This window comes from Physeter macrocephalus, chromosome 5 (assembly GCF_002837175.3).
Source record: "Physeter macrocephalus isolate SW-GA chromosome 5, ASM283717v5, whole genome shotgun sequence".
Lineage (NCBI taxonomy): Eukaryota > Metazoa > Chordata > Mammalia > Artiodactyla > Physeteridae > Physeter > Physeter macrocephalus.
In genome coordinates, this window is record NC_041218.1 from 80,890,896 (window position 1) to 80,907,333 (window position 16,438).

General features: G+C 34.7%; 1 protein-coding gene across 3 annotated transcripts in view; it reads left to right on the forward strand.

Annotated features, from left to right (window-relative positions):
• The window catches only part of SEMA3D (semaphorin 3D), a 217,114-nt gene that overhangs the window by 150,365 nt on the left and 50,311 nt on the right, over positions 1 to 16,438 (forward strand). For all 3 annotated transcript variants that reach the window (XM_024131021.2, XM_024131035.3, XM_024131030.3), the window contains one exon: positions 4,000 to 4,142. In XM_024131021.2, coding sequence (XP_023986789.1) covers positions 4,000 to 4,142 — 143 coding nt within the window. The remainder of the gene's footprint in view (positions 1 to 3,999; positions 4,143 to 16,438) is intronic.

Consider the following 16,438-nt stretch of genomic DNA (forward strand, 5'->3'; position numbering starts at 1 on the left):
GTTGTCTATAAATTCTTCTTCCACACAGAAGGATAAGGTTTTTCAAAAGTGGTAGGAAAAAGATATTACAAGAAGAAATAAAGGAAAGTAAGGAACTCACTATGTATTAAGTCATGGTGTAGGTGTGCTCATCTGGGTGAAAAGAGGTTCCTAAGGAAAAATGAAAGTGATGTGCATTTCGGGCCATGAGGATTTATGCCAGTTTCATTTGGCAGTATCTTCTGGTGTCATGCTAAAAGTTCATTTGTGAAAATGCACGATTTCAAACTCCATCCCTATTAAGGCATGTGTTTCAAATGCCACAGGGGAAAAATGTGCTATAAATAAAGGCCAGGTGTCCCTTGGTATGATTTTAAATGACTTAATTCAACTATGCATGTCATATACCGATGAAATGATATCTATTTTTACACAAACTTGGCAGCAAGTCCAAAAGGAGTTTCTATCATAGACTACTAACATCAGTGTTCTAAGACACAGGACCACAGTTGAGTCTGGAAGAAAGAAAACTCTTTATTCTTGAAACAAGTATTTATTTTTAACTCACAATTACTTATTATTTAAGTCACAGAATAGAGTACTATTGGATACTCTTTTTCAGAATTAGATTCCTTCACATAATAAATATTTGGCTTAAACACGTCTACCATTTAATTTTCTTACAGTACTCCGGAATAATTTCCTTATGGTACTTGAAAAAGAACCAACATTTTAAAAAGAGTCCAGTAAAACCAACAGTCACTGAATAAACACAAGACCATCTATGTTATGTAGTAGTTGAAAGTTCAAAGAAATGTAACTTGCGAAAGTATTCTATTTTGCCCCACTGATATTATAATGAAATTCCTGGAATGGGGACTGGTGTCATACTCTAACTTTTGACCATTTCAAATGGCAGTACCTGGCAACAACACCTGGATAATGGTTCACGTAGCCAAAGTGGGGCTGTTCTGTGTATTTCTACAACAGACTGTGTATTACTGTATTTATTTGTTTAACTTTTAGGCCGAGTACATTCTGCTGTGTTGTAGAGCTATGTTTCTCTTGTCGAACTCTGCAAATGAGAGAGCACCAATCAGTTCACGTAACTGCTTCTCCTATTCGTGTGTCTGAGAAAAGCTTTACAAGCAACTCTCTCCCTCACAGTGGAATCCTTTTTACCTGTAATGATTTTCTGTTTCAAATAACTGAGATCTTATTTTCTCTCTGGGGAGAGAAGACTGCAAATTTTGTACCACTATGTTGTTTTTAAAAGTATAAATTCAACTTAATCATTAGGTAGTTCTGATACTAAAATTACAAGGGTCATCGTGCTCCGTGGATAACTTCTACTTAAGATATATTTAAGTGCTGTGATAAATTCTACTTGTGTCATCCCCATTGTAAGCTCATATATTTGTTAAGATAAAACAAGGCAATCATATTCCTGTAATTTCTGTATAGTTTCAGTTTTATCCCTTTTTTGTCCCACTCTAATTATGAAGAATTTGTATTATCAGTCTTCACTCCTCCTGTCCATACACACATCTGCATTACTGACCTAGCGTTAATGAGTCTTGTCTATGTCCTATTCCCGTCTACGAAATGGTAATCTATGGCAGTGACTCTTAAACTCAGATTCCTGTAAGAATCACCTATAAGGTTTTATTTCTTTATTTTCATTTATATATTTTAAAAACTCACATGCTAGTGCCACTGGAGATTTGCATCCAGTTCAATGGCATTGAATTCAGGCATCTGTAAATTCAAAAAACGTGCTATAGATTATTATTAATGCCCGATCTGTGTCAGTGGGAACCCACAGTTGTCTTTTCCTCTACTCATTGTTGGAAATCTCCTTTCAAGTCATTGGAAACATCAAGACTGGGCCTTCTTCTTAGCCATATCTTGGCCATATGTTAATATTTTCTTAATCCAGATTGTAATTGGTTTGAAGCGAAGAGTCCGTTCATTCACTTTTGTATTCTTTATCCTAGCAGTTTTTCTTGTTCTAAGTGCCTTGAATATAGTAGTAATTAGATATATTCTTTGTTTTCATGAATTTGCTAAAATCCTAATGCTACATTTGTAGGAAATTTTATTTCCACAGAGAGTTTTTTTTTTTTTTTTAAGAAAACATGATATATTTAAGTCAAAAATTAGAAGTGTTAATTTGTGACTACAAAAGAATTTTAACCTTGCTCAGGGATTCAAAACTAAGTGATGTATAAACAATTTAAAAGAGGGGCTGCAGGGAAAAACAAAAACAAAAACAAAAAGCCTTGAGTGGAATTGTTAATGGACCTTGCTAATTTAAGATTCATTAGAAAAGAAATTTTTTTTAAATCCTGTATGATTTCCTAAAATTTAATTTTTATGTAATTTAGGACCATATCAAAATGAGATTATTGAGGGCATAAAAATCCACTGGAGTTCTAAGTTCCAGAGAAAGAACAGGGAAATAATAAAGAACAAAAAGGAAAAAGATCATGCACATATTTCCCCCCTCTCTTTTCCTCTTAAGGTTTCCCATTTAAGCAGAGAATAGACTGGATGAGAGACCCAGGGTTGACCCAGAGACGCTGGGACGATAGAGACTGAACTACTCATCACTTGGAATCAAACATTAACTTTTCTCTATTGAAGACTCTATTGTGAAGTCTTGTTTACTGGGCTACTGACCAACTGTTCTACATTCGCAGGGGAATAGTTGTCAGTACTCCTGGAGTATCCGGCAATCGGGGCCTTGGTCAAAACTCTAGAGAAGGCAATGTTAATTTTTTTTCACATCCTACTTATTATATTTATTTATTTTAGGGGAAACTTTTTGTCTTCTCTTGTTCTTCTGCTTCCTAAAGAGTGCTCTGTGCTTTCTTTCAGGCATCTTGTATTTTCTACTTAATTGAAGTCCTTCATTCCTCGATAACCACTCTTTGTCTTCTTTGCTTTAATCAAAATGATTGTTTCTGAACTAGTATCACCCAATTACAAATCTGTTACCTGATTAACTCCCAGTTATATAAAACCAAGACTTAAAAGGTCCAGTACTTTTTGAACAAGGCATTAGTAACCCAAATTGACTTGTCATTGATGCAATGCAAAGGAGTTAATTGTATTGCCATTATTTTTTCATTTGATTTGTATCGTGGACCTCTTCCCATGACAGTACATTTAGAACTACTTCATTTTTAATAACTACATGTTATTGTAACAATTGTATGGATGTGCTCAATTTTCCATCATTCTCTTGTTTGTGGTCCTAATAATTATTATTATCATCTCAGACATCCTTTTAATAATGAATAACATTTATTAAACCCTTATTATGTGTCAGGCACTCCCAGATAGTAAGCGCATTACATATATCAATTCACTTGATTATCATATCAGTTACCCTACTAGGTAGATATTAGGTATGAGAAAATTGAGGCATAGAGAAGATAAACAATTTGCCCAAAGTCACTTTTCCAGTAAGCGGCAGAAACAGGATATCAAGTTGGAAAGAGTGTCTTCAGAGCCAACACTGGACTTGGCCCAAGCATTACTGGTTGTTTCAATTTTTTTTGGCAGTTACACAAAGTGCAACAAATAACATCATAATATATCAAAATTTGGGATATGTTTATAGTTTTTCCTAAGCTCTTCATAATGGACATTTTGGTTTAGAAGCAGTGACTGAAATCATAAAAAAGGAAAATATAAAATCATAGAATCTCCAGGTTTGAAAGAAGGACTTTTCTATGTAATTTAGTTGAATTGAAACAATTGTGAATCTCAGCCAGTCGTGTTTTCACCCGATGTCCAGAGTCCTAAAGAACTTGTTCAGGACCTCTTTGTGCTAATACATGTTCCTGCTTTGTGTCATGTTTACTTGTGTGTATGTCTCATTTCCCACATTTCATTCATTGTTTTTATTTCTAATTCTGCTGCTAATTGTTTTACATACAAAAGACACCAGTACTATTGTTGTGGCTGAATTATTTCAGGATTTTAATGTATAGCTTCTTTTCTTCCAAACAGGAGCAAAATTTATTGGAACTTTCCCCATCCCAGACACCTATAATCCAGATGATGATAAAATATATTTCTTCTTTCGTGAATCATCTCAAGAAGGGAGTACTTCTGATAAGACCATCCTTTCTCGAGTTGGAAGAGTTTGTAAGGCAAGATATATTTATTCCACTTAAGGCATATGTGTATGTGTATGAATAATTAACCATGTAATGTTGAAGTTAATTCCATTATTCATAAATGGTAGAATAAATTCATATTATCTTACATGTATAATTTTTGAGATCCAAAAGTAAAAAAAAAAAAAGGAAGGATGCAAAATTTTCCAATATTACAAATTATTTTTTCCAATCCCTGAGCTATTCCCCAGGTTTGAGTTAGATCTCTTGGGCAGCTTGCTCCTTTTACTGGTGGGCTATCCCTTTGCCAGTTATTACTGTTCCCAGTAAGATCACTGCATTGTCCTCATCCATGGAAGTTAATATGTTTTGTACATTAAATAATTTTATTTTGAAATTGAAAGTAACTTAGCATACTCACTAGAGTTCCTTAAACACTAACAGAATCATATCCCATATTTTTATCAAAACACATCACATGTAAAATGATGTATCTTTATGTGAATCAAATAAGTTGAAAATGCAGTTATATGGTCTTATTATTAAAATACTTTCTAGAGCATTAACCGAGATTACGTTCTGAGAGAAAAATGGGATAGGAAGGAAAAAAAACAATCCAAAAGGCAAAACATTTATCTTGAAGAGCACTGAAATTTGCTTTTTAATATTGCCATTTTCTGTAAATTACAGGAAAACAGCAACTCTGAAACACTCTCATTTTGTGCCATCAAAGTTCTCATTTGAGTGAATACAAGCTTTATAGAATAAAAATGCCACTGGAATCATACTTTTCAGTATATTCTTTTGTTAGTTGGATTTATCTTCACTGAAATCACTTTTCTTAAATGGCCAGACACCTTCAGCATTAACTCAGTTATTAAGAGGAAGAGCTGTTAACTTAATAAATACTCTCAGCGGGAAGCTTTCTTTGGTCTTGTACAAACTTTTCATTTTCTTCCATCTGAGCCTATCACTTTTTTTTCTCAATCTGTGCCCTCAGGCTTTTGAACACTTCCAGGGACAGAAATATAAACCGTCATTGCACTTAAGAGTGCTAATGATAACATGGCTTTTGAATGAGACCAAACTTGTGAGCGCAGATCATTCTTTACCTAGTGTCCTAGCCAATAATGCCATCTCCCACTGATCCCTTCACCCCCAGGGGACAGATTCTCTAAAAAGCATCCTCATTCTTTCAGAGTCTAAGAATTCACAGTCATTTCTCTTGAAGCCTCTCGCCGAGAGATGAATGGCCATTGCTTGGAGTAGTCGTAGCGTGTGAGTGTACTGAAGCGTGCCTTAGAACAACAGTACCCCAGCCGGAAAGCTGTGCTGTGGATGGACATCGTTTGTATAAATGAGCCACGTTAAGTATGTCATAAGAGATTTACAATCAATTAAATGTATTTTAAGAGTCACTTTGTGGTGAGCACATGTATAACAAGTGTAGGTTTTGTGAAGCAGTTCAATACTTGTTTCTTGATAGGTCAAATCCATTTGATAGAAATTCATTTATAACAAAGTAATGTTTTTACGCTCATACTAAATATACTGAAAGTTAATTTCAGAGGTGGAGAAACATATTAAAGAAAAATTTAGCTGCCCCATTTATAAATTTGTATCATAAAAATATAATCTAGACTTTAAGTATCAGCCATGGGATATTTTATTTATGAACAAACTCCTATAGAACTGAAAAGACAGAGAGAATTGTAGTACATAAGTCTTCCCACCACAAAAAAACTCTGAGGCCACACAGCAAGATTTTGTCATGCTATTGTGTTTGGATAAAAAGCTAACAAATTGTGATATCAAATAAGGACTTGTGATGGATGAATTTCCTTTAAAAAAAAAAAAAGAGATAATAGAGGTTCTTCTTAAATTGATGTATCTCTTTACTCAATCCCTGTCTTCAATTAGCACCCTCTTCAGCATTTCCCACTATACATGTGATCCACTGGTCAATGTTTACAATATTTGGTTCTAAATGCATCTTTGTAATTTCTTAATTGCATCCCACCCTGCCCAAGTTACTAACTTTATTTATTAATTTAGGATTAAAGTGCGGTAAAAAGTGAGCACTCATAAGTGGAGATTTCACTGTCGAGATTAAAAATGACTTGAAGTCTTAAAAAAAAAAATGTCCTGCAAACAATAACAAGTTTAAATTAAAAAATAGCTTTTCAGCATCATTGTTGCTGTTATACATTATTTTCACATAAAAAATGTTCTTGTGACATTTGGGGGAACATATTTATTCCTCTCTGTTTCATTTTCTTTATCCCATGAGGTTATTATAATATTGTTTTCCTGTTTTCAACAGGTAGTAACGTAATGTACGTCTATGCTGTGAAACAAAATCAAGTTCAATAGATATAAACAAAGCTAGGAAGGAAGAGAGCACGCTAGAGAGAGTTAAGAGTAACTGTGTACACTGTTCTGAATTTACAGAGCTTTTCAGTAACATGAGAGTCCTTTATACTATTTGTTCCACCAGGATATTTCCACAGTACCTATTTATTTGGAAATATTAAGGTTTTGTTGTTCTTGTTATTATTGTTTGTTTTCATTTTTACCTGATAACCTTCAGGCCAATGAAAAACTGTTGACAGTTTAAGAGCTCCCTATGTCTTCAGCTACTAAACTAAAGTAAAAGTTGTTTTATTGACCTGTCAAAGACATTACTGTTAGAGTGAGTAGTATATACTGATTGGTGGCGAGGAGCTTTTGGAAATAAGCAAAAATTACACAAAGTGAACAAAGAATTGTTTACAGGATAAGGGTGAATCTCTTCAATTTTGTAACCCATTCCTTCATTATTTTATCATTTCATTATTCAACAACAAGAAAATATAAGTTCTGTGCAAAGTGCAGTACACTAGACACTGAGAGGTAAGTAAACCACTGTCCCTTTTCTTTAAAACCTTAGAGTACAGTGAGGGTAATAGAGACATAAACAGATAATCACAATATAATGTGATCGAGGTCAGACTGAGAACTCTGTGCATTCAGTGAAGCTCAAAAATTGAGTCCTACAGGGGTAGGAGGACTACACCAAGGACAGGAAAGGAGGATAGGCATTTCAGGCAGCATTGTGACAGAGTATATTTTGTTTACAGGACAGTGAAATCTTGTTGTCAGTGGAACTCGAGGGGTAGTGGGGAGCAATGTTATTCCATAAATTCTGGTAAATTGGAAGATAAGCAGTATTATTTTCATGTTAAGGAGTTTCAACTCTGTTGTGTAGACAATGAGAAGTTATAAATGTTTTTAGGAAGAGAAGTGACTTGATAGGTATTTAGCAATTAATTATTTCAAGAATACATCTGGATTGAGAAATATGTGTGACTGGGAGACCTGTTAGGTAGTTCCCTAAAGAAAGCAGGAATGAAGAGATACATATAAGTTCAAGAGATATTTCTAAGATAGAATGTATATGTCAATTTCTAAAAGGTCCTTAATTTATTACCACTCTTTTATTAATTGCCCGGTGTAGACAAGTGCTGTCTAACATAGAATTTTCTGCAATGATGGGAATGTTCTGTATCTGTTCTGTACAGCATAGTAGGCATGTTGACATGTTAGTGTTGACATATGACTAGTATAACTAAGGAACTGAATTTCTGATGTACTTTAATTAATTGTAATTTAAATAACCTCGTGTGGCTAGTGGCTACATTATAAATATAGACTATCAAAACATTCATTTACTTAACACATCTATTGGTAACTAACCCTGTGCATGGCATTGCTAAGCAGTAGTCTTATAGATGTTTTTTTAAAAAAAGACATCATACTAGTACTTACTGAGTTTATAACCTAGTGTATTATATATGCATTAAACAAGAAAGCACACAGATTAACGTATAACTGGAAGGTGTGATAACTGCTATAGTGGAAAAATCACAGGGTCAATTAGGAAGAATAGGTGGGCTTTAGATTGTATATGGAAGGTCTCTCTGAGAAAGTGACTTTTGAATCAGATGATAAAAATGATTAGGAAATTGCAGGGCAGGGGTGACAGAGATGGGGAAGGATATTCCAGGCAGAAGGAAAAGCACATGTGAAGTCTCAGAGGTGGGAAAAAGCACTTAAGGAATAAAAAGAGGTTTACTATGACAGGAGCAAAACAAACAAATGGAAAATTAGCAGGATAGTGATTGTTTCCTTTTAAAACATGCACAAAAGTTCAACAGAAGTCTTATCTCTCCTGTTCATAATTAGGACTGATTGATAACTGCAGGTATTGATTCCACGATGTACATAAAAGGCTGCAACAACTTCCTGTCCTATTAGATCCTCTATGCATTTTAATTTTCCCTCACTCCTATTCCAAAGACCTTGATACTACCCCTGTAGACAAAAGACTCCTATACTCTTAGTAACTGTGCTTTCCAGAAGATAAGGCAGAAATCAGGAAAATGCACAAAGAGATACATTCTGATATTTAAGAAACACCAGAAAAAGTTTATGGGCATAGATTTTATATTTGAACATACTGAACTTGATGTAGTTCTGGATTATGCTGTCATAATAACCAGTTAAAAATATAAACCTGAGACTCAATAGAGTCTAGACTCAGGAATGTAGAAATCACCAGTGTATTGGTAGTTCGTGAAGTCATGGAAATGTCTGAAATTGCCCAGGAAGATTTGTAGTACAAGATCAAACAGCAAGGACAAAATCCTGAGGGACAATGACGTTTAAGAAAAAGCAGAGGAAAATGTCCACAAAGGCAATTGAGAAGAAATAGTTTGATAGCAGGTAGAGAACTGGACGAGAGTACTGTCACAAGTCAGGGATAAAAACGGTTTCAAGAAGGAGGCAGTTATCAGTAATGTCACACACCATAAGGAAGTCAGGTAAGATTATGACTAAAAGTCACATAGTAGTTTTGGCAGTAAGGATATAATCAATAACTTTTGCCCAAATGATATGAATGTTAACTTGAAGTCAAATCTAGACTTACATCTCTGCTTTACTTTTTTTTTAAACATCTTTATTGGAGTATAATTGCTTTACAACGGTGTGTTAGTTTCTGCTTTATAGCAAAGTGAATCAGCTATACATATACATATATCCCCATATCTCCTCCCTCTTGCGTCTCCCTCCCTCCCACCCTCCCTATCCCACCCCTCTACGTGGTCACAAAACACCGAGCGTGCGAGCATACAGTATTTGTTATTCTCTTTCTGACTTACTTCACTCTGTATGACAGACTCTAGGTCCATCCATCTCACTACAAATAACTCAATTTTGTTCCTTTTTATGGCTGAGTAATATTCCATTGTATATATGTTCCACATCTTCATTATTCATTCATCTGTCGATGGACACTTAGGTTGCTTCCATGTCCTGGCTATCGTAAATAGAGCTGCAGTGAACATTGTGGTACATGACTAGGATTAATCTCCAAAATTTACAAGCAGCTCATGCAGCTCAATATCAAAAAAACAAACAACCCAATCCAAAAATGGGCAGAAGTCCTAAATAGACATTTCTCCAAAGAAGACATACAGGTTGCCAACAAACACATGAAAGAATGCTCAACATCACTAATCATTAGTGAAATGCAAATCAAAACTACAATGAGGTATCACCTCACACAGGTCAGAAAGGCCATCATCAAAAAGTCTACAAACAATAAATGCTGGAGAGGGTGTGGAGAAGGGGGGAACCCTCTTGCACTGTTGGTGGGAATGTAAATTGATAGAGCCACTATGGAGAACAGTATGGAGGTTCCTCAAAAAACTAAAACTACAACTACCATACGACCCAGCAATCCCACTACTGGGCATATACCCTGAGAAAACCATAATTCAAAAAGAGACATGTATCTGCTTTACTTTTTTCTAGCTCAGTTTCTTAACTTAGAAAATGAGAACACCCATCTCTTCTATGATTATTTTACCAGGCAAATGAAAGGCTTAAATGAGATCATATGAATTTGGATGTTGACAGATACAGAGCAAAGTACTGGAAAACAAAGGCTACTTAGATAGATTTCTGTTTTCAAGCAGTTAACCATATAAGAGATCAACATGTGAATAATGTGAGTACATGATCATACCACCCTAAGTTACATGTCAAAAATCATGTACACACATATACACGTCATACGTACACACTTTTGGAGTCAGCTCAGTTAACTAATTAGGAGTGAAAGAGTGGTAGTATGTGTATATTTTGGGAGCTGGGGGGTGGTGAGAGGCAGGTTAGTTACCAAAGTTTACTGAGAAGAGATGGTATTTCATTAGTTTTAAAGGTTAAAATTATCATTACTTTGCCCTCATTTTTAGCAATAATTGTAATTTGAGGATAGAACTTATTTCTGGATAGAGTCAGAAGAATTTGGAGACATCTCTGGTGAAAATTATGTGAACAATTTGAACAATGCAAATTTTGGACAAGAGGTAGGAACAGAGAGATTCACTAGATAGTAAAGAAACTGACCTAGAAGATAATTGACAGCCTCAGGATAGTAAGTACCTTCATCCAAAGAATCTCTTCCAAACTCAGTGTGTTTATCATTACAAATGGGAGAACACATTTACTAATGAATTATTTTTCAGTAATGTCACTACTTTCCCGTCAAACAGCTTCTTCAGTTTTCTCAGTTTTAAAATAAGGTGCTTAGCCTAGAATGCTTTCTAAAGTCTTGGCCAGGCTCTATAATTCTTTGATTTGAACAGTCAATATTTTCAAGCACTAAAAGGTGCACCTTACACCCTGGACTGCTCTCAGAGATGGTAAATTACACAGGTCTTCGTGGAGAGGTAATAAATGCTGACTGAAAGGGTAGGTGAAACAGCATGAAATAAACCCTCTGAAAAGATTTGTGTCTATTTACTTTGCAAGTTAGTCCTTTCTGATACTATTATTTATGATTGTTTGATGTTTATTACCGTGTGTGTATGTGTGTGTGTGTGTGTGTGTGTGTGTGTGTGTGTGTCTGTGTCTGTGTCTGTGTGTCTGTATCTGTGTGTATTTCCTTTCAAAACCCACCCGGTAAGTTAATGTATATAAATACCAGTCACTTCAGTGGGGCTTGCTTGCAACTTTCCGCCTCACGTTTGTTTTGCATTATTTTTGGATCCTATTCATTTTGGAAGCACTGTCCATTAGCTTACTTATGCTAGCCCACTCCGGATTACAGCTGCACGTTATGCCAGTTCTCTTTTTGTTCTGCAGTATTTCCTTTTGTCCATGCCAGGAATTCAGTGTGGTTGGACCTTTCACATACCTTGCCTGGGGGTCTAATTAATAGCCCTTTGCTTTGATTCTACTTGCACTGTCTATTTTGATATATGATCCTATTTGGACAATTACTGCCTTTGAAGATTTGTGTTTTTAGGCTGATGACACTGTCTGTATTTATTGATTTCCCCCAAGTTGTGGTTTTTTTGCTTACTTTCAGCTTGCTGCTTACAACCTAAGTGAGAGATTTAGAGCCCACGAGTTACAGATGTGCTTTTGCTTCACTTCCATCTGTTTTCCTGTCAGAAATTCCTAGGCAAGGATTAATACTGTTGGCCGTAGCTTTTAAAACTTTTTTTTTAATTTAATGAACTCTGATCCTACCTGAAAAAGACCGCTGAATATGCCTAGATTTGCCTAAATTTAATCTGTTAAATCTTAGACACTGAATTCTTTAGCACAGTGTATTACCCAAGTCCTGCATTTCTAATAATCTTTACAAGTTTTTGAAGTAGTTAGAAAAACATGTTCTCCATTTCGATTCTCCAGTGGCAAATCAAAAACAGTCATGTCTAAACACTAGAGTTCTTTTTAAGAAAAAACATTTTTTTTGCCTTGAAAGTCTATTCAGAAGCTATCCCTTAAAAACCACTGTGTGCAATACCTGCCATACAAGTTTTTTGTTTGTTTTTTCTTCTCCCCTTTGAGATGTTTGAGTTTGCCTAGTTTTGTTTCTTCTACTGCTAAGGTATTTCAAGATTATCAATAGATAAGTAGAACACTCGTTATTATTTTCCTTTTATGTTTTTATTTTTCGTGATCATAACTTTTTTTGCATCTCAATGAAAGAATTAAATGAAGTGTGGTTATGACGTATTGCTGAAGAAGATTCGTAGGCTGAAAAAGAAAGTACTACATAGTTCTCTCATTTGATTCAGTGGGTTTAAGTTCACTATCTTTCATGAGTTCATTTAATGTATTAAAATATCCTCACTTAAGCTCTTCCTCTCAGTATAACAGTGTATTTTAATATATATGTATATATGACTTTTATTTTAATATATATATACATGTGCTTCTAATGAGCCTCCAGTGAATCTTATTCTGGATTTGACTTTTTGTTTCTACCACATGATGATAATAGTTTCAAGCTTCTAAATGGGCCATCCTGCATTTGGATTATCCTTATCATTATTATTGACTTATACAGCCCATATAGACCATCTGTATTAAGTTTACAGAGTTTCTAAATTCTGTCCCTAGGAATAACTCAGTGAAAATTGAGGCAGCCCAGAGAGAAGTACATTGAACAATTGCTCTGAAATGTCAGTTGCTGTGATCTTCAGAATTTCCTGGTGCAAATGGGTCTTTAGGTGATTTGAATATATATCTCAACACAAGATTATTTAAAACCTTCAAGGTATAGCAGTTATTGATAAAGAGTACGAATGATGTATTGAAATACAACAGACATTAAATCAAAGACAGAAAAGTGTTTAATTGCCCTAATCTTTTTTTAATTTGTTAAAAAGATCAGTAGAAAGCCTGTATGTTTGTCTCATGTGATAGCTTCAGTTATGGAAAAACAAATGTTTTGTATTGTGGTATTTGGATCACACTTCACAAGAAAGTGGGTAGTGTTAGTTCAAGATAAAATCTCTGAGATTAAATGTTATTGATGGGTAGAATGTGGGAGAGGGGTGCACAAACATGCATAGATTATGGTTTCTAAAGTGATTCAGGGAATTCCCTTCTCTTGTCTGCACAAAGATGCAGAAGAGCTCCGTTAGGCAAAATAACTAAATTTTAAGCAAAAGAGAATTTGTCACCTCTGATTTCACCAACAAACCTTTTTTCTTTTTCTAAGTGCTTAAGGGGTACTTATTTATTTGAAAAGCCTGGTGTCCTTCAACATAAACTAATTAATATGGCTACAAACTTCTGAATGCACATCTCTATTTTAATAGAATATACCGTGTTCACAAATGTCTTAGAGGTTTCATTGATTTATAAAATGTTCATGATTTAAGAGCATAGGAGCTAAATGTCAATTATTACACTTTCCAAGAGCTTCTGTTTCTCAATATAAAGGTGAAAATGACAATATTTATAAAGTGCTGAGAGATCCTTGGAGAGGATGGTATATAGAGATAAAATCACATTTAACAGATGAACCCAGCATAGTGACCCAAAGGTCAAAAGATACACTCAATAAAAGTTCACTCGTGACAGCTTGTAGCTACTCTACATGTCTGTGTAAGATTTATAAGGACTTGAGTTTGCTATGACAGTAGAAGGAAAATGGAATCACCATTAACCTGCCTCCTAACTGATCGCCTCATTAGGAGATAGGATTAGAAGATCACAGTATTTCATAATATGCAGCCATCACCCAATCCAATGATTCAGAGTTAACTATATTTTAAAGCTGCACAAAGATTGTAACTTGTGTTTTGTTTTTCATTTTTAAAATTTTCTGTTTTCATTAATCACTTAAAAATGAAGAAATATTGCAAACATATAAAAAGCTATAAAGAATGGGAAAACAGGCACCCTCTGCACTCACCACCCAGATTGCACACATGTGGTCGGGCTTGTTTACATTTAATTTCTTTGCTACTGTCATCTGCATCTCTGTGTAGAGGATGGCAAGGCCATTGGCAATCTGACCACAAAGAAGCTGTAATAAATAGAGTGGAGACACACAGAAGTGACCAGTGACTAAAAGCTGCTGATTTTGGCATCTCAATAATAAATCTGTAGTGTTAGTGAGACAGTTGTGTTCTTTCGAATTTCACAAAAATAAGCAAGGAGGTGAGAGTTTAGTACAAAAGTGGTTACTTCCCTTTCAGCCCTCTTCTGGGCTTAAAGTTCTCAGGGGGGATTTTGTGGATTTGCAAACAAATCCAGAGACTGAGAGCTGGTCCACAAAGTCAGTCAACTGACACTTCCCTGCAGGAGAAATACAACTCCTTGTGAATTGAACTTTGCCATCCCAGGTCATGCTTCTGGATGTCTGTAAGAGTTACTATCCAGTCATTAAATGCTTATAATCCATTCCTGAGAGCTATTATCCCAGAAACTATACTTGTTTTCCCGTTGACAGCAGGTGGCTTTCATCTTTGACCTGGATTTTTGTGCTTGTTGTTATCCTTTTATTCCTTGAGAGGCCACGCACAGCAGCTAGATGGGTAGGTGAGAGCATTTAAAGATTCTTTTGTTTAAAGGATTGCAATTTCCATTTGTTAGGTTGAAAAAAATATGCAGGTACAGTATAAACCTCTATTCAGCACATTTGGAGCTAATAGAATAGAGTTTTTTCATGGTTTGTCTTAAATATGGTGATAATTGCAAATAGAAAGAGCGACGGTGTTTGAAAATGAGCCATTTCTTGTCACTTTTATCTAATAATATGTTGAAAAGAGAATGTGATTGCTCGTTTTTATGATGAAGTAGTAATATGTACAATCATTAAAGGGATGTTATGGAGCAAATATTTGATATTATCTGTTTATTCACTTAGCAAAATAATTTGAATAATTGCTCTGTGCTAGGGGTAAAGCAGTAAACCAAACATGGTCCCTGGTATTATATTCATGATAGTTGATATATTTCTTTATGCATATTGAATCAACACTATTTTTTAGTATTTATTAGTGACTCAAAATATACAAATATAAGCAATGAAAATTTTATAAATATTATAAATATTTAAGAAGATGCCTTAAAATAAACTTTAGAGTTCTGCTTAGTACAACTAGGGCTCTGCTAAAATAAAAACATATAGAGGCTAGGTATGATAATTTTAAAAGACATAAATCAAGGGTCAAGAGAAAGATGAGGAGATAACTTATCTTGTATTTTTAAATTTATTTAAAAATCTCTTTCTTTCTGAATAATGCCAGATAACATATTTTGTCACTGGGATCTTTCTGTACATTAACATAGAATTCATTATTACATTAGGAGGAAGCATCAGTATTAACATCTGGATTTGTATTTATTAACTGATCTGAGGATATTAGCAGTAGAAATAAAAGTCATGTCTAGAAAAGTCTGCCTTTGCATTTGCAGACAGGAAATCATTTAATAGCTAGCTGAAATATTATTTTTATTATTGAGCAATGATAAATAATAGAGGTGCCATATTCAAAATATAAATTTAAGAGCAGTTACAGACATGTTTGTTTCTAAAGGGTTATTATATAAAATATATATTCATTTTCTTCACTTCTTTGCTAATTACTAAATCTTTTAGTAATTCTTCATTGTGTACTAAATTACATGCAGACACTTTGGCCTGGTATCAAACCCTTCCTTGATCTTACCCCAGTTTACTTTTGTAACATTTTCCTCTATTTCAATTTATCCCAGTCTTCGTCTATACCAAATTTGTCCTGGTTCTCCATACATGTTCTGAATTGTTTCACCAGTTGTTCTTTCCCCTGCCTTTCCAGCATCTAGAATGTTTCCTGAACCAATTTCTGCATGTGTGAATCCACCTGTAATTTTAGACAGTATTAAACCTTGTAGGTCTGTCCTCATTTTCCCAACAAAGAAATTTCAGAGAAGACTCAGTTTATTGGGCATTTATCTATACTTTTATCTATATTTTTCTAAAGACTTTTGTCAATTTTATTTCGCATTTTTAGCTATTCATTAATTATTAAATATGATCTTAATAAATATCTGACAAGCAGGATGTTAGTGGCATATCTGAAGTAGATGCTGCATAAAAGGAATAAGAGAATGCATTTTCTGCTAAGAATTAAAAACTATTAGAAAACCAACTAGATGTTACTTTGCTTTCTATTATCACCATGTGTTAGCAATCCTAAACAGTATCAGTGACAGAGTACTACTGCCAGAAAAGTATTTTGTTTATCCAAGTTCTAAACAATTGCTGTGGTCCATTGTGTTTCTATTATGTATATTTATGTGTACATGTATATGTATAGTCTTCAACACACATGAACTCAGCTACACATGTTTCAAGGGTAAGTTCACATTGAGTTGGAGTTATTTAAAACTTGCAACATGGGGCTTCCCTGGTGGCGCAGTGGTTGAGAGTCCGCCTGCCGATGCAGGGGACACGGGTTCGTGCCCCGGTCCGGGAAGATCCCACATGCCGC